At 47.0% G+C, this 23,273-nt stretch overlaps 1 protein-coding gene across 1 annotated transcript in view; it reads left to right on the forward strand.

The window, feature by feature from the left end:
* Positions 1–23,273, forward strand: part of RETREG1 (reticulophagy regulator 1) — an 823,885-nt gene that overhangs the window by 583,579 nt on the left and 217,033 nt on the right. The window contains exon 4 of the mRNA XM_086965384.1: positions 476–602. Within this exon, the coding sequence (XP_086821510.1) occupies positions 476–602 (127 nt within the window). The remainder of the gene's footprint in view (positions 1–475; positions 603–23,273) is intronic.

Here is a 23,273-nt window from a genome sequence, read left to right on the forward strand (position 1 = left end):
TGCGCAAAAACATTGTAACCTGAAAAATAACGCTTTTCTAAACAATTGTGCAATTTAATAAAAAAAAATTAGATTCATGCCAGTTTTTCAAGATTACTAATGAAGAATCAATATTAAACCATAATGGGTAACAAGTAATAAATGAGGGCCTGATTGTTAAAGAAAGACACAAAAATGCACCAGCAGGTATATGTATTTAATTTGTTGTCGATTTAAACATTTCGGGAATTGACAAGAATTTTCACAATTAGGTCTGAAAATCGTATTTCTAGCAAAGACTTGTGAGTACCATTTTCACATAAGCAAATATACAAGTGAATCTTTGCTTATATGAAAATCTGCTGAACGTTTGCAAATTTACTTTAACTCTCTCTTCACATGGCATAAAAGGCAAACATGCATTATGAACTATTAGAGAACTTTTTAAATTCCAGCTCCCAACCATGCCTTTTATTTTATCTCTTTTCATGTTCAGATGGGATGCAATCACTGCAACGTCGGATTGCAGGCCATGGCTTGGTCAGTGCATCGTGGATTCATGGACAAACTACCGGACATTTCTCCAGGAAATGTCTCACTTTAAGCAGCAAAACCCAGGCAAGGTAAGCAAAATTCACTACTAAACACATTCATTCATTCTGCTCTGCATGCTACAGGCTCCCTGTTTTCCCACCAAATAACTTCACTTTAAGCCAGAAATCTGTATAATTGTTGGGAGACATATTCAGTTCTGAAAATGGAAATATTTTACTCTGGGATGCAAAAAATTGGGTGTAGCAGAAAGAGGGCAGAGTCATAAAGGGCAGTGATATTATGGGAAATACCATGATGGGCAGAGCCAATGACAGTTAGCTCATGTATTATAGTTAACACATGTGGCTAATAGGAAAATATGATAGTAAAGCTCTTCTGGTCTACTCAATTGGCCACAAACAGACTGCATTTTGAGAAAGCTGAAGGAGTTAACCAGTACTTTAAGAGTGCTGAAAAAGGTGGGTCTCTAAAGAGTTTATGGCCTAATAAGAGAAACTAAGAGTCGCTTATAAGAGGTATGGCCTAAGTTACTACGGGAATGTTGTTATACATTTGGCCTGTAATCAACTAGGCCCCCCATGTAATCCTCCTCCTCCTCCTTTTTCTTCTGGCCGTATTCCTGATCATCATCATCCTGGTCCTTATACCCCTCTTCCTCCCCTCCTTCTCTTGGTCTCCATCTTCCAAGTTGCTGTTCTCCTACTGGTCCTGTCTCCCCTCTCTTTCCCCTACTTCAGGTGCCTCTTCTCCTCTGATCGGCTTTTTTCATGGTGTTTCTCCTGGTCCGGTCATGGCCCTCCATGTTTTGTTCTCCCTAGTCCTAGACCTACTGATTTTGGTCCTTATGGCCCTGGAGCAGTTACTTATTGTTCTGCAACTGGCCTTTTAGTATTTGTGGTGTTGGTGCTCCTGAATATTCTGATCCTGGTTCATGTCCTCTTGATCCTCCTGATCTCTGTTCTGCTTGCTGTTGTGGCTCTTGGTTCAAGTCCTCCTCATCCTGATGCTCCTGTTCTCATTCCTTCTGTCATGATCCCGCCCCTGAGCATGTTCACAGGCTTAAAGCATTCTACCTCTCTTGCTTTTTCTTTTCCTCGTAGTCCTAATCCTTGTGCTGATGCTATTCTGGGTGCTGTTACCATGGACTTTGTCCTTCTGAGTCTGGTCCTCCGAGTCCTTTTCCTTATGGTTATGGCTTACCTGGCACTGGTTCCAGTTGTCCTGATCCCTTGGTCATATCCTCCTCCTTCTGGTTCTTTTGGTCTGCCTGTATGTGGCCCTCCTGGCCATCACCCTCTTGCTCCTCCTGTTCCTGGTCCTGCTTGATGCTTTGGTCCTCTTCTCTCCCACCTGGTAATTCTCCTCAGCCTCTTGATCCTTGTCATAATTCTGATCTTGCCCGCTGGTCCTGGATCAGGTTTCTTCTTTTCCCAACCCTAGAGGTTAAAGTCCTTCTGCTATTCATTGTTCAGGCCTACTTGGTCATGGTCCTTCTGGAACTGGTGCGTGTCTAGGTCTGGGCCATGTTTCTGGTCCTCTTGATAATGGCCCTCATATACATCTGTGTGCCCTGGTCCTCTTAGTATGGGTCACTATTTCTATTCTTATTGACCTTTGTTCTCCCTTCTGGTCGTAGTCCAGTGCTCCTAATCCTGGCCATTTTGGTCAATCTGGTTTTGGTCTTCATTTACTAACTTTCTGTACTTCCAAATTGATCCTCCTAATCCCTTAGATTGGACAGATCACGATTATCATCTTCCAGTTCCCGATTATAGGAGGGCACCCTGTCTGAAAGAGGGTTGGTAGAAGAATAGTTAGGCCTTGGAATCAAGTCCCTCTCTCCAGAACTCGTTTTGTCAGGCTCTAGATGTAGTTACCCCCCTTAAACAGCCTCGATTACACCCCTTACCCCTTGGTACTCTGAGGATCTGAAACTGAACAAAACGGTCTGTAGAACACTGGAGAGAAGATGGCGTGTCACTAAATCTGTCCCTGACAAAAAAAGCATAGAAGCTTGCCTTAGGGAACTATCATAGAAAGATTGGAGATGCACAAAGATCCTATACTATTAGTAGGATTGCTAAAGCTGGTAATTCTGTCAAAGAATGTTTTAGAGTACTAAATGAATTTACAAAGCCTCATGCCTTTACTTCTATCATTCCTGTCTTTCAGCTTCTGTGCTATGCTCTTGCATATCACTTTGAGGGGAAAATCTTGAAAATCTATCAGAACTTTTCCAATTTCACATCTCTCTTGGTTGCCCCTCACCATCATAACCCCACTACAAATCCTCTCCTTTAATCGGGATTTTGAACCTATCACTCAAGAGCAAGTATCTTACATGATTAGTAAAGTAAAATCAGGTTTCCCCTCTGATCTCTCCCCCGTTTGTTATGGTGACTTTGTCCACTTTACTTCTGCCTTTTGTTACTTCATTGTTCAACCTCTATCTGAATTCTGCTACTATGGCATTGGAATTGCAAGTGGCACAAGTTACTTCTACTTTGAAAAAAAACAATGCAGACGCAAACAAGAGTGCCAATTATGAGCATATATCGCTCCCTCCATATCTAAGCAAGATCTTGGAGGCCCTTGTGAACAAACAACTCTCCTCTTCCCTGGAAGACCATTTCCTATTGAACCCTACGCAATCTGGCCTTAGAGCATTTCACAGCATGGAAATGGCATTGATGGGTGTACTGGACTCCATCAAACTTTCTCTTGATGCTAGCCTTCCTGCGATGTTAGTGTTACTTGATCTGTCAGATGCATTTGATACCATCTCCCATTCCATCTTGGTCCTCAGAATCTGTGAGACTGGTATCCGTGGGAACGCTTTGTGTTGGCTCAAGGACTTTCTGGACAACAGGATCCAGACGGTATCCCGTGACTCAATTAAATCTTGCACTATGCCACTGGACAAGGGGGTCAGTCAAGGCTCCTCCTTGATCCCAACGCTTTTCAACATCTATGGGGCATCCCTTGCCCAAATCGTCAAATATTTTGACTTCGAAGTCATCTCATATTTGGATGACACACAATTGATCATTCCTTTGCGACACAATCCAGAAAATGCCAAAGTTAGGTTTGCTGAATGTATAAGTAGAGTTGCCTCCTGGATGACTTCAAATTGTCTACAGCTTAATGGAGACAAGATCAAGATTCCACTGTTTGGCAAAGCCCAGGCCCACTCGTCTGATGACTGGTGACCTTCTGAGCTAGACTCTCCTCCTCACCCCAAGAAGGCAGTAAAGAAATCTCAGTATTCTGGTTGGCAAGAATCTCTCTATGAGAGTACAGATGATGTCTACATGTGGCGCATGCTTTGGTATTATGCGCATGCTCAAAAAAGTGTTTCAGTGGCTCCCATTAAGCTCTAGGAGAATACTTATTCAAGCACTCATTGTGAGTCACCTTGAATATGGGAATGATCAATTTGTAGCTGCTTCTCTCTAAACTGCACTTGGTTCAGATTACTGCTGCATCTCTGGCCTACAAACTCCCTTCTGGTTCTCCTTCGGAGTTCATTCTGAAACATCTTCACTGGCTTCCTGAGAAAAAATGCTCCCTGTTTAATCTTCTTTGCCTCATTCAAAAATCTTTGTCTAGCAAAGGCCGACGTTATCTTCAAGAGAAACCTCTATCTTACCTGCCCAGTAGGAACCTGAGATCTAAGGATCAACTATTGCTATGTCCCTGCTGTAGTCACATCTTCCTATCTTGCTCCTCATCACTGGAACAAGCTTCCTTTGCACATTTGTTCCAGCTGAAAAAACTTTTGAAGACCAGGCTATTTTGAATTACTCTCCTGCCTAGAACTGATCAGAGTGCCAAGATACTCCTTTGGCAGTGATGTGGCTGCGCTACATTAAATCCCACTAACATAACATTGTTCTGGACCTAGTCCTCTTTATATTACTGGTTCATGTCATCCTTGTTCTCTTGGTCCCAGTCTGCCTGTCTCCTTTGGTCTTGATCCTCCTAATTGTGATCCTACCTTTGGCACCTGGTCCTGGTCATGTTTTTTTGGACCCCGTCCTGCTCCTATTTCTCGTCCTATTCCTCTTAGTCCTAATCCTCCTAATGTTCCAAATTATGGTGCTGGTTCACATGGCATGGGTCCCTTTGGTCCTTATGACCCTGGGCTATCTGGTCCTGGTTCACCTTATTTTCATTGCCCTTCTTCAGGTCTCCTGGTCTCTTTTCCCTGGTCACTTTTTTGTCTTCCTGGTTTTAGTCCTCCATACCCTGATTCTTCTTATCTACTGGTCCTGATTTTGCTAGCCCCAGTCCAGGTTGTCTCGTAATTCTTTTGTCTTAATCCTAGACCTCCAACCCCCTGTTCATGCTTTTTCTTTTGGCTCTGTTCCACTTGGCCCCAGTCCTTCTCATTCCCCCAGCGATTCAGGCTGTGTTGGTAAACTTTATCCTCTTCCTACACTCCTCCAGGTCAGCCAGGTACCCCCTCCAAGCCTGTCACTCAGTTTTTTGGGAGTTTTTTTGCTTCCATATACAGACCTCTCAAGTTTCTCAGGTCAATCCAATCCGTGTTCTTGCTTTGATTCTTGGACTTGTGGTCGTATGTGTCCCATTATAAAATCAGGAGTACACCTCCCAGGATGCTAAACAAAACCTTGGACTGGATGAGCTATTCAAACATGGACCTGCAAAATGTAAGAGGTCAGTGGCTAGAAGCTTCCAGATTTTTATATTAGTGGCACCAGCAGTGCTCTTTAACTTAAGAGCTCCAAAAGGACCTGGCCAGAACACAACTCAAACAATAGTAGTTCAACGTCCATAAAAATAAATATGCATCTTTCCTGCAGGCTCGGCAAAATGCACAGTGAACCTGTGCTGGCTTCTCTTCCGTGTCCCGATGTCTGCACACTGTACTGGGCCCCTATCAGGACGAATCTCTTTTCCAGCAATTGACATACCTTAAATATGTTTGTGGTCTATTAAGCAGCCTTTAATATCTAGATGGAGGGTTTTGGCACATCTCTTAATAATACTGTGTTTTTGCATGTAAAAAGCATTTTTATAGCCAGTAGGTCTGACTACTTGTTGTTACTTTTTAATAATTGTTGAATTTCAATTTTTATTTACAGTTGTCCATTTCATTTTTGTGTTGAGTGTCTTTGTTTCCTGAGTTTCTACTCCAAATCAGCTTATTGAATGACTGACTGACTGAGGCCATTGTTATGAGTGGCACTGTAAATGGGTGGGGTTAGAACTGGGGGTCTCTAGTTGGCAGAGGTAGGTACCTCTGTCCAAATAGGGACCCTTGCTTCCAGTCAGGGTAAGGAGGAAACACTCTCTAGATAAACTCTGCTCACCCCCCTTGGTAGCTTGGCACAAGCAGTCAGGCTTATCCAAAAGCAATGTGTAAAGTATTTGTACCAACACTCACAGTAACACAGTGAAAAACCCATAAACTGACTCCACAACAGTTTAGAAAAATAACGGTATTTAATCTAAACTACAAAAGACCAAAACGACAAAAATCTAATATACACAGTTCAAGAATATGGTTGTGAAAGAGTTCTTAAGGTTGCAATAAAATAATCCACAGTTGTGTGAAAAGTTCACAGTTGCGTCACGTTTTGCCCACAGTGCCTTTTAAAAGCAACAAAGTTCCAAAGCAGAAGCTGGTGGGGTGGAAAACAAGTGATGCGTTGCTCCTGAGACCCTGGGGAGGCGCGCGACAACCCCGCTGCAGTAGCGGGCGTGTTGCGACGAATCCGATCTGTATGGAGAGGAAGGCGGACTTGTATGGATTCCGGTGCGTAGGTTCAGTAGGAAGTTTTCTCACGCAAAGGCACGATACGATGATCTTTGGAGTTACGATGATCTCTGGGGCGACGATGCACGGAACAGCGGTGATCTCTCTCTCGTAGCTCCTCAATGCGATGGCTTCTGCGATGACACTCGCAGCGACGTGATGCGGTCCGCAAGCAAACGGTGCGGCGATCTCACCCAGCGACGACAGGCTCTGCGACGACACTCGCAGCGATGGTAGTCTTCCCGCACAGGTCTGGTGCGTCCCGCAAACGAAGGATGCGACGGCTCTGGCAGCGGCAACAGGCGCTGCAACGATCTCAACCTTCGTAGCGGCGGGAATTTCCTTGCACTGTCGGGGATGCGCTCTGCAAGCGAGCGATGCAACAAAACTTGCAGAAAGTCTTTAAAAGCTTGGTTTCCAGCTTCCCAACACAGGTACAACTTCCAGAGGCACCACAACTGGCCCAAGCACTCTAGGAAGAACAGAACTCTCTCAGCAGAGTTCAGGGAAGCTGGGGGTGAAGTCCTTTTGATCCTGGGACTTCTTAACACGAAGCCAGCTCTTCTTAGGCCCTTGGAGATTCCTTCAAGCAAGGGGGCACAGCACAAAGACTCTGGGAGCCACCCAGCCCCTGTCACTCACAAACCAGACAGTCAATTCACAAACAGGCCAAGGCACACAGAAAGGTCAGACAAGAGAACAACAACTTTCTAAAACTGCTGTTCTCAAATACAGGATTTAAAAAAAACCTTTCCTAAAAGATGTGTTATTAAATTCTGAGTTCAGGGATGCCAGACTTTTATGTCCTATGGGAAGATATGATGGTAGCCACTGTAGCCAGCATCCCCCATGATAGCCTATGGGGCAAGATAACCTCACAATAGTGAAAAACGAAAATGGCTGTAATTCACTACCAGAGCATGTCACCTGCACAAGTACATACTCTACCTTTCACATACACTGCACCCTGCCCAAGGGGGTACCTTGGGCCTTTCATAGGGGTGACCAATGGGTACAGAAAGGTAAGGGTTAGGCCTGGCCAGTGGGGACCCTGACCAGGAGGACATGGCAGTTCACAGACTGCACACCAGCACTGCGGTGGCAGGCCTGAGACACCATTTTAGCGCTACTCATGTGGGTGGCACAATCAGTGCTGCAGGCCCACTAGTAGCATCTGTTATCACCAACCCTGGCACACTCAGTGCACTTTACTAGGGACTTCTTGGTGACACAAATATGCCAATCATGGATAACCAATCATATTAATAAATTACACAGGGAACACTTACACTTTGACACTGAACAGCAGTGGCAAAGTGCACAAAGCATTTAAACCAGCAAAAACGAAATCCAGCACAGCATCAAAAATACAGGACGTAGAGGCAAAAATATAAGGGGAAACCACGCCAAAGATGCCAGGTCTAACATGTGTCCCCTCTAGGTGAAATTGGGGAGAACTACCCACCCTCTTGGGAGTTCTCTTCACTAAGGCGGAAAAACCTGGACAGACCATCAGCATTGGAGTGTTCTGTGCCAGGGCGGTGTTCCACCGTGAAGTCCATTCCCTGTAGGGAGATGGACCACCTCAACAGTTTTGGGTTCTCACCCCTCATCTGCATCAACCATCTGAGGGGCCTGTGGTCTGTCTGAACACGGACGTGAGTCCCAAACAGGTAGGGCATCAGCTTCTTCAAAGCCCAGACCACAGCAAAAGCTTCCCTTTCAATTGCACTCCACCTCTGTTCCCTGGGGAGTAGCCTCCGGTTAATGAAAGCTACAGGTTGGTCCCAGCCCTCGCCCGTCATCTGTGAGAGTACTGCTCCCACACCATGCTCTGAAGCGTCTGTCTGCACTATGAACTCACTGGAGAAGTCACGTGCCTTGAGCACCGGTGCTGTTCACATGGCAGTCTTCAGGGCATCAAAAGCAGTTTGGCAGGCTTCGGTCCAATTCACTATTCTGGGCTGATTTCTAGAAGTCAGCTCTGTCAAAGGGGCAACAAAGCTGTCATATCCCTTGACAAATAGTCTGTAATTCCCAGTGAGTCCTAAGAAGGCCCTCACCTCTGTCTGGGTCTTGGGGGGTTCCCAAGCCCGAATGGTATCAATCTTTGCCTGTAGGGGCGTCACCTGGTCGCTCCCTACCTGGTTTCCCAAGTACACCACAGATCCCTGCCCTATCTGGTACTTGCTTGATAGTGAGGCCTGCCCTTTGCAGAGCCTTCAACACTTTACAGAGGTGTTGCAAGTGTTCCTCCCACTTGGAGCTGAACACAGCAATGTCATCCAGGAATGCAGCGCTGAATTGCTCCAGCCCGGTCAGTATCTGGTTGACCAGGCTCTGGAAGGTGGCAGGGGCATTCTTCAACCCAAAGGGCATGACTTGGAACTGGAAGTGCCCCTCTGGCGTTGAGAATGCAGACCTCTCTTTGGCCCCATCAGTTAAGGCAAACTGCCAGTACCTAGAAGTTAAATAAAACATACTGAGGTACCGGGCAGCTCCCAACCGATCCACAAGCTCATCAGCTCTGGGGATGGAGTGTGCGTCAGTCTTGGTGACCGCATTGAGCCCACAGTAGTCCACACAGACCCGGAGTTCCGGAGTGGCACCGGGCACAGCGGCTTTTGGGACTAAGACAACTGGGCTAGCCCAGGGGCTGCTGGAGGGCTCAATTACCCATAGCGCCAACATCTTGGAAACCTCTTCCTTGATGCTGGCCCTGACCTTGTCAGCTACCCTGTAAAATTTCTGTTTCACAGGCAGACTATCTCCAGTGTCCACATCATGGACGCACCAATTGGTGACACCTGGGGTCAGGGAGAACAGGGAGGAAAACTGACCCAACACCTGGCGACAGTCCCTCTGCTGCTCTGGGGTCAGAGTGGGTGAGAGGACCACACCATCCACTGACCCGTCTTGCTCCTTAGCTGCCAGAAGGTCAGGGAGAGCACCCCTATCCCCTTCCCCTCCAGCATCTGTAGCCATGAGCATTGTCACTTCAGACCTCTCAAAGTGGGGTTTGAGGCGGTTCACATGCAAGACTCTCAGGGGTTGCCTGGGAGACCTCAAGTTAACCAGGTAGATTACTTCTCTCTTGCGCTCCACCACCTCATATGGCCCAGTCCACATGTCTTGGAGCGCACAAGGCTCCACTGGCGCCATCACCCACACTTTCTGCCCAGGTTGAAATTCGACCACAGTGGTAATCTGGTCGTACCATCTTTTAATTTCTTCCTGGCTAGCTTCCAGGTTCTCCTGAGCGAGCTTCCTGAAGCTTTGTGTCTGGTTGCGGATGGCCAGCACATAGCTGAACACATCCTGGGGGGTTTTCCCACAGGATTTCTCCCACCCCTCCTTCACCAGTGTGAGAGGTCCTCTAACAGGGTGGCCATACAGGAGTTCAAAGGGACTGAACCTTAAGGACTTCTGAGGCACCTTCCTGTAGGCAAACAGCAGGCATGGTAAAAAGACTTCCCACTTCCGTCTCATGGGCTCTGCTAGGCCCATAATCATACCTTTGAGGGTGCGGTTGAACCTTTCACCCAACCCATTTCCTTGAGGTTGTAAGGAGTGGTGAACTTATAAGTTACCCCACACTCCTCTCACAGAGACTTCATGTACCTAGAGATGAAGTTGGTACCCAGTTCGGAAACCACCTCTATGGGGAACCCAATACAAGAAAAGGGTTGGAGGGGTGCCTTGCACTTCATTCCAGTCTTGCCACTGGCCTGACATGTTTGGCAAGATCTGCAAAAGGCACCAACATGCTTCTTCATCTGGGGCTAGTAGAAGTGGGTGACAAGCCTGTGATGGGTCTTGTCTTGCCCCAGATGTCCTGCGAGAGGCACGCCATGAGCCAGACTCATTAGGAAGTTCCTGAAGTGCGCGGGTACCACCAGCACACGGGCTTCACCAGGCTCAGCAAACTTAGACTCACTATATAACAACTCATCTTCCCAGCAGATGTAGTGATCTCTGGACCACCTGCTTCCTGGTCTGTAGCCTGTTGCCGCACACCAATGAGAGAAGGGCACTCTTTCTGTTCCTTACAGAATTCCTCCCTGGAGGGCCCACCTTCTTGATGACAATGGGTCAGCTCAGGCAGGTCGCCCAGTTCGGCCACCTGTTCCTATGTAGGTTCCAGGGCATCCCCCTCAGGTTCTGCTTCTTCCTGGGCCGTGGGAACGGCTGGGGATGGTTTCCCGCACCCCCTGCCTTTTCCTCTCTTGGCAGGTCTCTTGGCCACTGTTTCAGGCTCCAGTTCTGCTGAGTCACCCCTTCTGGCTGCCATAGCACGCGTGGTCACACAGATCCACGCAGGCAAACCCAACATCTCCAAATGAGTTCTGTGTTCTACATCCTTCCATGGAGAACTCTCCAGGTCATTATCTAGCAGACAGTCTACAGGCAAGGCATCACTGACAACAACTTCCAAGAGACCAGAGACCCCTCCCCATTCAAAGGGAACACGCGCCAATTTGCAGAGGCGCACTGAGCTGTCAGCTGCCACTACTGGGCGGAGTACATCAGGAATGACCTGCTCTTCAGACACCCACTGACACCTCACGGATGTCACTCTGGCTCCTGTGTCTCTCAGAGCCTCTATCTCTCTCCCATTGATGGTCACCTTCTGCCCGTATTTCTTAGTGTTAGGGGGCAGTAAGGTTTCCTGGACCATCTCTTGGTCTCCTAAAGAGACAAGGGTCATAACTGCTAGTCCCTCCTCCCCTCTGGAAATCAGATTTCCGCACAAAGCTACACTTGCTAACCCTGGGGCTGGAGCACCAGTAGGTGCTGGATTTTTCTTGGGACATTTAGGAGCAAAGTGGCCCACCTCATTGCAGTGATAGCAGGTAGGGGAACCCCTGTTGTCCCTGATGTCTCTATTATCTCTATTGTCCCGCCTGCCCCTAGAGTGCCATGGCTGTCTAGGTCTGGGGGATTGGGATTCCTTTCTCTGTGAACTATTTTGGGGCCCTTGAGAGAACTCCTTTTGGTTACCCTTGTCCCCCCACTCTTCTGCTGGGGACTCTGCCCACCTTTGGCTGTGGTACCCACAATTCCTCTGTGGACCCTGGCACTGGTCCAGCGGTCCACCTCCTTAGCAAGCTCAATGAGGCCTGTCAGCTTGCTGTCTAAAAGATGCTGGTGCAGCTCTGGAACACAAAGACTACTCAAGTGCTCCCAAGTAATTAAATGCAACAACCCCTTATAATTAGGGCTCCCGGTTTCATGGTATTTATTTTTTTGACATTTCCGTCTGTATTTATCCATATTTATTTTTTGGTCGTTTTATCTGTATTTATCCACATTTATTTTTGTTGCAAGCAAAAGAAGACGCTACAGCCAGTATTTTTCCACATTTATTTAAATAGGCACTCAGTTGTAATAGTTTTAAATATATGTATATATACATCAAATTACGTAAACACAATATTCATCTGAAAAGTTTTCCAAAATTATTTAAAGACAACATAGGCCTAAACAGACCTTGTGTAACTTGCATGAGGAAACCTTTATTGCAGGGCTGTACTACCTAGGTACCTTTAAATCCTGATCTTCTCTTGTCACATTTGATGTGCAGTTACCTCAATCCTCTGAGGCAGTTTGCTTACCGGTCAAAACAGTTGTCCAGCAGACATAGCTGGTGGTCAGTGTTTTAACTGTGGTAAACTGAATCGAATCTTCATGCTACAAACCCAAAGTGAATAAGCATCACTGAGTTCGATACTCCTAACTGCAATTCCCCGTGCTACTAAACTGCATGCTTGTGATAATAACTCCAAGAAGACACTAATTAAATGCAGGAAGGGGTCTCTCTGTGTGCACCCACCTTTATAATAAAAGGATCCTGCAAAAGGACATGCCCCTTTCAGTTGGAAAGGGACAATTAAGGATTTCAGTTGCTGTAAAAGTGGCAACCCATGCTTAGTATATCTGAAAGCATATTTACAAGGCTCAGATCTGCCACATGGTCATGCACTCCTGACAAGTTCTCCGCTTCTGTCTCTTGTAATGCTGGCTCAGGCTGATGGCTACGATTTTAGAAGACAGACATCAGAGGCAGAGGACATGGGTGGACAGCACAGGAATGCCTTGTTAATTTCACGGTTCCAAGAATTAGACTGGCAACCCTCTCTTGCCTTAGATCATGCAAAGAAATTACAATTCAAATTGGGGTGGGGGGTTAACAGCAGTAGTTTTACCTGGAGTCATTCTGTGAAACATTTCAGTGCAGTGACTGCACATGGACAAGTTGCTGGAATCTAGAGTCAGAACTGAGCAGAAGGAGTCACTGCTGTCTCTATGTGGAGACCCATGAAAAACGGTAGGCAGATAATGCACTCTAGGGAGGCTCAAGGAGACTGCATTGCTCGGAGAAGGGATGGCCAAGTCTTGGGTGAATGGAGTCTCCGATCTTATCTGTCCTATGAAGGCGCGCATAGACCCCCACCCCCCACCCTGTGTCTCTGCTGTCGGCCCGGGCTGAGAAGCTTCCCGGGCAACCACAGCCGCATCGGGTACTTCACAGGTATTTAAAAGACCATCACTTCACTTGTTAGCGAGGCTTTGTAGTTGTTATCACCCCTTCGCCGGAGGAATTAGCCACCCCCCTCCCGAAATTTGTATTGTGCCTCTTCCCAGAAGTGAGAGCATGCCGGATGGGGATGACCCTAGGCTCCTCCAGGGGTCCTGAGGAATGACCTGTGAAGGGAGAGTGCCAAATGCTGCGCTAAGAGGACGCGCCTTTCAGGTGCAGAGAGCAGCCTGCAATCTATGCATCAGAAAAGGCAACCCTGAGCTAAAGCACTTTGTCAGTATTTTTCCGTTTATATTTATAAATACAGACAAAGGACAAAAAGTTTTCCGTCTGCATTTATAAGGAAAAATCAGTTTAAACGGAAAACCGTGAGCCTTATTTATAATCAGTTACTTTGCTGCCCTTCATCCAACCTTCCAGTGCACATGAGTACAAATTCACACACTCCATCCAAGTCTCAGACTCTCTCTTCTTAGAGTTCCTAAACTGCAGTCTGTACTGCTCTGGAGTAAGTACATACCTGAGACATAAGGCCTCCTTCATATTGGGGTAGATCATGGCACCTGCTAATTCTAAGGGCTCAAGAGCACTCCTCCCAGAAGTCAAAAATGTTTCCACATGCCTGCCCGCCAATGCTGTTCAGGCACACCATTCATTCTCAATGCAATCTCATAAGAAGTAAACCAGGCATAAATATCCTCACGAAAACACACTACTTAGGGGAGGGTCTGAGGGCTGTTTTATGACTCTATACTGGATACATGCCCCAATCATACAACTACAACAACAAAAGGTATCCAGGAGTCCCGTCTCAGTGTTTTACTCGAAGCTTACCACTATGTGACTTAGACTGTGTGAGTTCAAGTGTTAACCAACATTCAGTATGCAACCTTGGGCAGGAAATATTCCCATCAGTTGCCGCTCTGTACCACCATTATTTCATCATTTGGGTCCTCCATACCCTGGAGTATGTACACAGAACTGGTCACACTGTGAGTGGTGTGAGGGCTGTGTGAGTAAGAGGACCGATGTCATATGTGTTTGTTGGGTGGTGTCTTGAGAATGATGTCGGCAAGGTTTACACTTGGGGGAAGCAGTGCAGTGAGGAATAAGTGAAGGTGAGTAAAATTAGGTGGACCCGAGTAGAAAAAATGATTTATTGGTTTCTCTCGGACCCCTAAGACTAAAAACAGGTGCAAAAGGTAGATTTGACAATATATCTACATGCAAGTGGTCAACATGTTTCTGCATTTACCAGGAGTGTTCCCTATGCATTCTTCAGGACCATGATATTGCTACTGCTTGCTTTCATAAGTGAAGGATAAAATTTAAAATGGAAAATTTCACCTGACAGGCAGGTGTAGAATCTCCGCCACAGTCCAATGCTTGTGGGGAAGGCGCCTCACCTCACCTTGCAGGAGCTCAGGTAAAATAGGAGCACTGCTCTCTCCGTCAGTGTCTCCAAACGTCCCTCTGGGCTCTTCTGGGGAGGCCCCAGAAGAGCCCAGAGGGACGTTTGGAGACACTGACGGAGAGAGCAGTGCTCCTATTTTACCGCTCCTATTTTACCGCTCCTGCCAGGTGAGGTGAGGCGCCTTCCCCACAAGCATTGGACTGTGGCGGAGATTCTACACCTGCCTGTCAGGTGAAATTTTCCATTTTAAATTTTATCCTTCACTTATGAAAGCAAGCAGTAGCAATATCATGGTCCTGAAGAATGCATAGGGAACACTCCTGGTAAATGCAGAAACATGTTGACCACTTGCATGTAGATATATTGTCAAATCTACCTTTTGCACCTGTTTTTAGTCTTAGGGGTCCGAGAGAAACCAATAAATCATTTTTTCTACTCGGGTCCACCTAATTTTACTCACCTTCACTTATTCCTCACTGCACTGCTTCCCCCAAGTGTAAACCTTGCCGACATCATTCTCAAGACACCACCCAACAAACACATATGACATCGGTCCTCTTACTCACACAGCCCTCACACCACTCACAGTGTGACCAGTTCTGTGTACATACTCCAGGGTATGGAGGACCCAAATGATGAAATAATGGTGGTACAGAGCGGCAACTGATGGGAATATTTCCTGCCCAAGGTTGCATACTGAATGTTGGTTAACACTTGAACTCACACAGTCTAAGTCACATAGTGGTAAGCTTCGAGTAAAACACTGAGACGGGACTCCTGGATACCTTTTGTTGTTGTATAAATATCCTCACTCCTTTGGTAACTCTGTACCAGATCATTGGGAATATATACCTTACCCCCCTGCACTGGCTGTGCGCTGCCACCATTTGAACTGAAATCCACCTCCTTAGCTTTAAGATCCAGTTCTCTTATGCTCAACTCATGAGCCAAAAGCAATTTCTTCTCCTCCAGGGCACAGGCATTTTTGCTCTCCTCCGTCGCCCTCTCTACTTCCAATTGCTCCATTTTCATCTTCATGACTTTCAAGTTATATTTTCTCACTCTTTGATTCTCTTGTAACTCTTCTTGGGTGAACTCCTTACTGGAATGGTTGCTACCAGGCCTTGAGCCTGTTCTGCTGACAGGCAGATCTGTGATTTGGAAACCATTGCCTGTACTTGCATCATTTCCCTCTTGTGCCTCCCAATGGGCCTTCAAGATTCTCTGCAACTCCTCCTTCCGGTGGCCGCTCTTGAAGGGGCACTCAAAGTTATGTTATGTTATGGTAATAATTTCTTATATAGCGCACGTTCACCGGGTGGTTTCTTGGCGCTAGCTATAGCCTGTACCTGAACCTGGGGCGGCTTACACACGGGCCTGTGAGAACAGCCAAGTTCTTAACATTTTCCTAAAACTCAGGAGGTTGTTACAGGATCGAATTTCTAAAGGAAGGGAATTCCAGAGTCTAGGAGCTAGAGTTGCAAAACTGCAACCGCCCTGCCGTTGTAGCTTAAATGACGGAGCGACCAAAAGTTGAAGACTGGCAGAACCGAGGGTGCGGGAGGGGGTGTACCTAGGTAAAAGGCATTTAATGAATTTGGGGCTGCGACCGTGCAGGGACTTGAAAATAATGCAGGCCGTCTTGAATACTGTGCGTTGAGAGATGGGAAGCCAATGAAGTTTTCTCAGCAGGGTTCTGGCAGATTGCCATCTTGGTTGCTGATAGATTAATCTAGCTGCATGGTTCTGAACTAGCTGGAGGCGCTTGCTGAGAAAAAGCGGTAAGCCCAGGTAGATAGAATTGGCGTAGTCCATGTGAGATAGCACCAAGGCTATCACCACCTGAATCAAAGCCAAATGGGTGAGCATGCGACTGATCTTCCTAATCCTGCGCAGCTGAAAAAAGCAGGTGGATACCACTGTGCCAATATGGGTTTTCAAGGATAGATCCTTATTAATAGTCACCCCTAGGCAGAGGGAGTAGGGGGGAACCGAGTTCTGTGGGCCAATAGTGTGGGCCCCAGAAGGTTTGACTGCTCCCATTCAGGATAATCTCGGTCTTCCCAGGGTTCAGCTTCAGGTGGTTTTGATCCATCCACTGACGAATGTGGAGCATGGTGCCCTGGAATTGCTGGATAGACTCAGGGGAATTATCGATCATAAAGATCAGCTGAAGATCATCAGCATAATTGAAGGTGATAGTTTTATTAGCCTTCAGAGACTTAATCAAGGGTAGCAGATACAAATTAAATAGCAAAGGGGAAAGTGAGGATCCCTGAGGGACTCCACAGGACGTGAGCAATTTAGAGGCAGTGAAGGGGGCCAAGTGTACCGCTTGAGTGCGGCCGCTGAGGAAGGACGCAATCCAGCTACGGGCTGGGCCACCGATGCCAGCCTGTTCGACACGGTCCATTAAGATATTATGATCGGCCGTGTTGAGCGCAGCAGAGAGGTCCAAGAGGACCAGGGCCTGGGGGATTCCCTGATCAGCATTACCTCGCATGGTGTCCAGTACAGCTAAGATTACAGTCTCAGTGGAATGGGCGGGTGGAACCCTGCTTGATGAGGGTCCAGGTAATCTGTTTGCTCAATGAAATTAGACAGACAGGTGGCTACATGAGCTTCGAGAACCTTGGCCAGATACGGAAGCAGAGAGATGGGCCTATAGTTGGTAAGATTCTGGGGGTCCACTCCAGGTTTTTTTGAGGGTGACCACAACTGCAACCTTAAAGGCTTTAGGGACCCTACCCTGAGACAAGGACTCATTTAGAAAGGTCAAGATGGGAACAGGTGAGGTGCCGGGTTTTTAGGAACCCGGTGGTGCCAGGGGATCACACCCAAAGACCTCTGAGTTCTCCCTGTTCCGGACCACAGAAACCAAGAGTCTTCTAGGTGAAGTCAGAGACCAAGTTTTATTGGCTGCAACCAAGTAACATGTGTCCTAGAAGTACGACAGCACGGGCCGTAAGTTCTCAGGAGACTGTTCGTTTTTACAGAACCAGCCTTCTCCTTTTATATACGATATTACACTTCAGGCAAGAATTCTTGAGTTTATGATATGGTCATAGACATATTTACACAATAAAGCAAAGAGCGAAGTCATGACGGCAACCCATATTTTAGATGTTCAGTTTGTGATAGATGACCCAGCCCAGCCCGGAATTACAATCAGATATCGATGAAACCCCAATAGAACAGGGCACCTCCTTGTCATAAAACTGGCCATAAACAAGGAACATGGACAGGTGTATGTGTGCAGGAAACATGGTCTGTAGGTGGTGAATGGTTTATGGCATGTTGTGCTTTGATGATATCTTACTCGGCTACTGGGCAAGGAGCTGCTCAAACAGGTTTGGCTGGAGGCGATAGAGTCAGTTCGGCCAGGTCATGGGGAGTCAGCTAAGGTGCACGTGTCCTTTCAGATCAAGCTCGACCTTAATCAATTGACTTATATGAGGGCAAGGCATAAGATGGATGCCGTTCACAAAATGGAGTCCGAGGGTTTGGAACGGAAACCACGATTTAAGGGTGTTAGCATCGCCCGATCATGACGCAAATGTACAGGGATAATGTCCTAATCATTACCGGTCTGCCAATACCAAATTCGTCATGGTACGATGATATTTTGCGACACGAGTGTTGGACCTCGGTACCATATTACAGCAAGGTCCGGAATTTCAGAACCACAGACCCTCCTTTTGCCCTCATATTAGGCAATAACTCATGCTAATCTGAGTCTAAATCTGTATTAATGAATTCATGGAGATGCTGCTGTAGCATCATTCTGTTGCTCAATTCGTCCCTTGACACAGGCTTCCTTACACATGAAGTAGCGCAGAGTAGCGCAGAGGCCACATATTGCAGGAGCGCACTGTACAAACAGGCAGAACATAAACTAAGATTATCCCAATGAAGATCAGAGTTTTCCATCCCCAGGCAGATATCAGTTCCCAGAACCACCCGAGCAAGGACCAATCCCCTTTTTCCAAGTGAAGGGAATCAGAGATTTTGTGTAGTTTGGAGATGGCGTGGTACACCATCGGAGCATTATCAGGGATAAAAATGCAGCAACTGGATTGGATCACTCTACATACACCACCACGGTCTGCGAGTATGACATCTAGAGCAACCCGATTTTGAAGGGTCATAAGTCGGTCCGATTGAAGCTCGGCAGTCAGGTTACTAAGGGCACCGGCCGTCTCAGTCACGGCGGATTCAACTACCCTTGTTAACTGGCGAATGTTCCTGCTGTTCACCATAGGCCCCCAGAACGGCAGAAAACCCTTTGCGAAGTCCCCAAACTCTTGACTCGCAGTGTCGTCTTGACTCACAACACCCCTAACTGTCCTTGTCCGATGGTAATCTGCCCCGGCCGTGTAGGTGGGTGGCAGCAGAAACGAGATAAAACATGTGCCCGAGAAGTCAGGGGGCAACCATGTGTATGCTTTGTCATGGCAGATGAAGTATGTACCCTTAGCCGCTAAGAATGGAGGGGAAGTTCGGGATGCGAACACGTACGTTTCTGTGCATACGCTCTTCCCCAACTGTGCTTTGGGATCCCTAGCAATACCTTGCAGACATAGGTGACCTCGGTGGGGTACTACCCAAACTGGGGAGGATTTCTTCGATTTCTGGCTCTCACTTAAGGAAATCCCATATTTGGTGATGATCCACCTACTGTACGGGGCAAACTCATCTTTGGGAATCGTTCGATATGTGTCGATATCCCTGCTCATATTCCTTACTCCTGCCACTAGTGCCTTGTTGCTGGAACTGCTCCCTGTGGGACGCGGGGAATATGGTTCTATGGCAAACGGGAACATTGTCTGAAAAGCCCACAGAGAACCATAGTAACTGAATGGCAGGACGAAGTAAGGGATACCCTTATCGGTCGTGTGTGGCATAAGTCCACATATCCAACAGTTCGATGTGTTCATTATAGACTGGTGCTGGTGTAGGAGCTGGATGAATGAGTTATTTACAAATTCTAGTCTTCTGGCGGACTCGTGTTCAGGCAGAGGGTGGAAGGAGTGTGTGGGAACAGTAGGAGGAGGTGTGGGCTGAGTGTTATTTACAGGGGTAACTTGGAACGTGGATAGAGTAAAGCTAATCAAGAACATCGTTATGCTGCACAACAGTAGAATACATATTATCAAGAATCTCTTTTTGGCCATCACGGTGCATATTCGCTTTTTAAAGTTCGTGGGTCTAGCAGGTCTCTCTACCCTCGGGAGCTCCATCCTCTAGTTGCTGCCCGCGGTGGGAGTTTGATTCTGCCAAGAAGTGCGCTCTGTCCAGTCCTGGGTAATTCCCTCAGACCGACCAGAACCGTTGACCTAGGCGTCCCCAGCTGCACTCCTCAGACTTCAACCGCGGCCCTAGCAGCAGAACCGGATGGCGGTTCGAAAATCAAAAATGAGCAAGTCCCCTGGGCGAGAGAGCTGTAAAATCAAAAATAGTTCTTAGGGGAAAGAGAGTCACATAAGTTCACTTTTTATTAGTCCCTTTTTCTCGACCTCAGATTATATTGTTGCTTCCCAGGTACAGTGTGGTCTTTAAACAATGTTTCAGGTTCTGTAGTGTCCAACTGCATTGACGGTGGCACAAATCCTTGCAAAATACGATCACTCTCCTTTTCTGTACCAGTTCCTTTCAGTCGTGCATCGCTGAAGAGTGTAAAGTGAGGTACAGTTTCAGTCTCAGAGTCAGCTATTCCGTCCTGGACCCATCGGTCATATGGAAGAGGCAGAGGGACCCGCTTACAATGGGTCCGGTGGATCCAGTTCTTCTTTCCTTCCACCCGAACGGCTGATCTTGTGGAAAGAAGGACGAGGTACGGTCTGGTCCACCTGGGCTGCTCGTTGTTCGTGCGTTGAAAATTCCGCACCAAAACCCAGGTGCCGGGTTCAATGGAGTGACCTGGATCGTCAGAGGCTGGCGGAGAGGAACTGTGAACCTGTTGATATAAAACATGCAATTTAGTTGTCAGTTCGTGCAAGTAGTCAAGCAGTACAGGGTGCTCTATCTCACTGACCCTCCTGGGCCTCGGTACCCCCCATATATTTGCTGGGCGCCCGAACACAATTTCGTGTGGGCTAAGTCCCAGTCTAGAATGGACAATCATTCTGGTAGATAGGAGTGCTAAAGGCAAGGCGTCAGGCCACTTAAGACCTGTGCTGGCTTGGATCTTGGCTAGTTTGAGCTTTAGGGTGCCGTTATAGCACTCTACTAGACCTGCTGATTGGGGGTGGTTTGCAGCGTGAAATTTCTGGTGGATGCCTAGACATTCGCACACTCTCTTCATCACCCGTCCCACGAATTCACTTCCATTATCACTCCAGACCATTCTAGGCATCCCAAACCTAGGGAAGAATTCCTTGACAAGGGCTTTGGCAGTTGACAAGGCAGTGTTGTCCTTGAGGGGGTACGCTTCCACCCACCTGGAGAAAGCGCAAACAACAACAAGTGGTATTTCAGATTATTGCACCTCTCCGTGTGGATGAAGTCGAGCTGCAATACCTCGAACGGGTATGTTGGAGGCGCAAAATGACCAGCAGGGGTTGGGGTTCCCCTACCGGGATTGTACTTCAAACACACCATACAGTTCCTGACCAAATTCTCTGCGCATTTCGGGATACCACTATTCTGCCATACTGGGGCCAACAGTTTACAGATTCCTTTCGCACTGATGTGTGCCATTCCATGGGCCATTGTCACCACTGCGAGTACATATGCGTCGGGTAACAGCCATCGTTGGTGCTCTGACAATTCGACCCAACAACCATTCGCATCCAATCTTCCCTTGCTTTTTCTCCATTCATTCACCTCTTCTCCGGTGGCATCAGCTTGTATGGACTTCACACTTTCAATAGTGTCCTCACACATACCCACATCAGAGATCCATCTAGCAGGACCTACAACATACATCCGACTCATTGTGTTCCTTGCAGTCTCTTTCGCAACCTCGTCGGCAAATGCATTCCCACGACCAACATCATCTTGAATCTTTCTATGTGCATTGCACTTTACAATCGCAACTTGTAGGGGCAAGGTCAGTGATTCGAGAAGCTCGTTAACTAATTGACCATGTTGGATTTTTGCACCATGTGACGTCAGGAACCCACGTTCACGCCACAACCGTCCGAAACTATGGGCTACGCCAAAGGCTTATTGGCTATCAGTATACGCATTCACTCGCTTTACTTTTGACAACACACATGCTCTTGTAAGTGCTATAAGCTCTGCTGCTTGCGCGGAATTCTGGGGGATGCGTGCGGTCTCTACAATAGTGTGCAATGTTGTTACAGCATATGCTGCAGTCGTATCACCATTTGGCAACTTGAAGCATGAACCATCAACTCATAAATTATCATTACATTCAGGAAGGGGTGTGTCCTGCAAGTCTACTCTCCCTTTTGTCTCTTCTTCTGTCCTAAAGCAGCAATCGTGTTTTTCAACCTCATCTGTCTCTGCCGGAATAGGTAATAACGTGGCGGGGTTAAGTGTATCACACCTCTTTATGTGTATGTGGCTGGCTAACAGTTTCAGCTCATAGCTGGACAGTCGAGCACTAGTTAAATGCTGTGTCTTCGTTCTGTTTAGTAAAATGTCTACTGCATGTTGGACCATAACGATCAGAGTATTATTCATGACTAACCCAGCAGACTGTCGAATACAGACAGCTGCTGCAGCAGTGGCCCTCAAGCAACTTGGTAATGCCTTAGCTACAGGATCTAGAGTCGCTGAGAAATACGCGCATGGGCGCTGTTTATCTCCAAAGTATTGTGTCAAGATTGATAATGCGCAACCTTCCTTCTCATGGACATATAATGTAAAAGGCTTACTGTAGTCGGGGTTGCCCAACACAGGAGCCCAACACAATGCTTCGCGCAACTCATGGAAACTTGTCTGACAATCTTCAGACCAAGGCATAGGATTGGGTGTGTCTTTGCAGAGTAGTGCCAGCAAAGGTTTGGCCAATAGGGAGAAATTCGGTATCCATTGTCTACAGTACGATGTAATACCCAAGAAAGCCCGAACTTCTCTCTGCGTCCTTGGGGCACTCTATCTTGCGATTACCTGTATTCTTTCTGGGGTCAGTCTCCTTCCCTCCTTCGATAAGATGTGACCTAGGTAGGTCACTTCTTGTTGGCAAAATTGTAATTTTGGAAGGGAGACTTTATGCTTCATGTCACATGAATGACGCAACAACGACAGTGTGGCTTGCTTGCAAATTTCTTCAGTATCTGCAGCGATCAGTAGATCGTCTACATACTGAATCAGAGTCGCACCATCAGATAGAACAATCGTATCGAGTTGTGTTTTCAGAGCCTGACTGAATATGGATGGACTCTCACAGTAGCCCTGAGGAGCGCGTTTGAAGCGGAAGCTTCTTCCTCCTAAATTGAAGCCAAAAATGTCTCTGCTCTCCTCGACGATCGGGATGCTGAAGAAGGCGTTCTTCAGGTCAATCACCGAAAACAAAGTGGCTGAAGCTGGAACCATTGTCAATAGGGCAGTAATGTCGGGGACGACTGGAAACTGCGGTACGACGATCTTATTTACTTCTCTAAGATCAATCACGAATCTGTATACGGGAGGCTGTGAAGGATCAGTACGCTTTAAGACAGGCAAGATAGGACTGTTACAAATGTTGCCTGTTGTTTCCTCAATGACATCTTTCTCAATCAAATCGTAAATGATCGCTAACAACGCCTTTTCACATTCGCTAGAGATCTTGTATTGGGGAATACGTGGCAACCTAACATTGGCTTTCAAAGTTATGACATACGGTGCTATCTCTAAACAACCTACATCATTAGAACCAGTAGCCCAAAGTATACCGGTAGGGATGACAATTCAGTCGGAATATCTTCCTTTGACAAATACATCGGGGTAATCACTTTCTTACCAAGGGTAAGTTGTACTCCCGAAGGAAAACAGTACAAAGTCGCATATAATCTCTTTAACAAATCCAAACCTAACAAATTTTCGCCACAACC

This window comes from Lissotriton vulgaris, chromosome 4_1, assembly GCF_964263255.1.
Source record: "Lissotriton vulgaris chromosome 4_1, aLisVul1.2, whole genome shotgun sequence".
Classification (NCBI taxonomy): Eukaryota; Metazoa; Chordata; class Amphibia; order Caudata; family Salamandridae; genus Lissotriton; species Lissotriton vulgaris.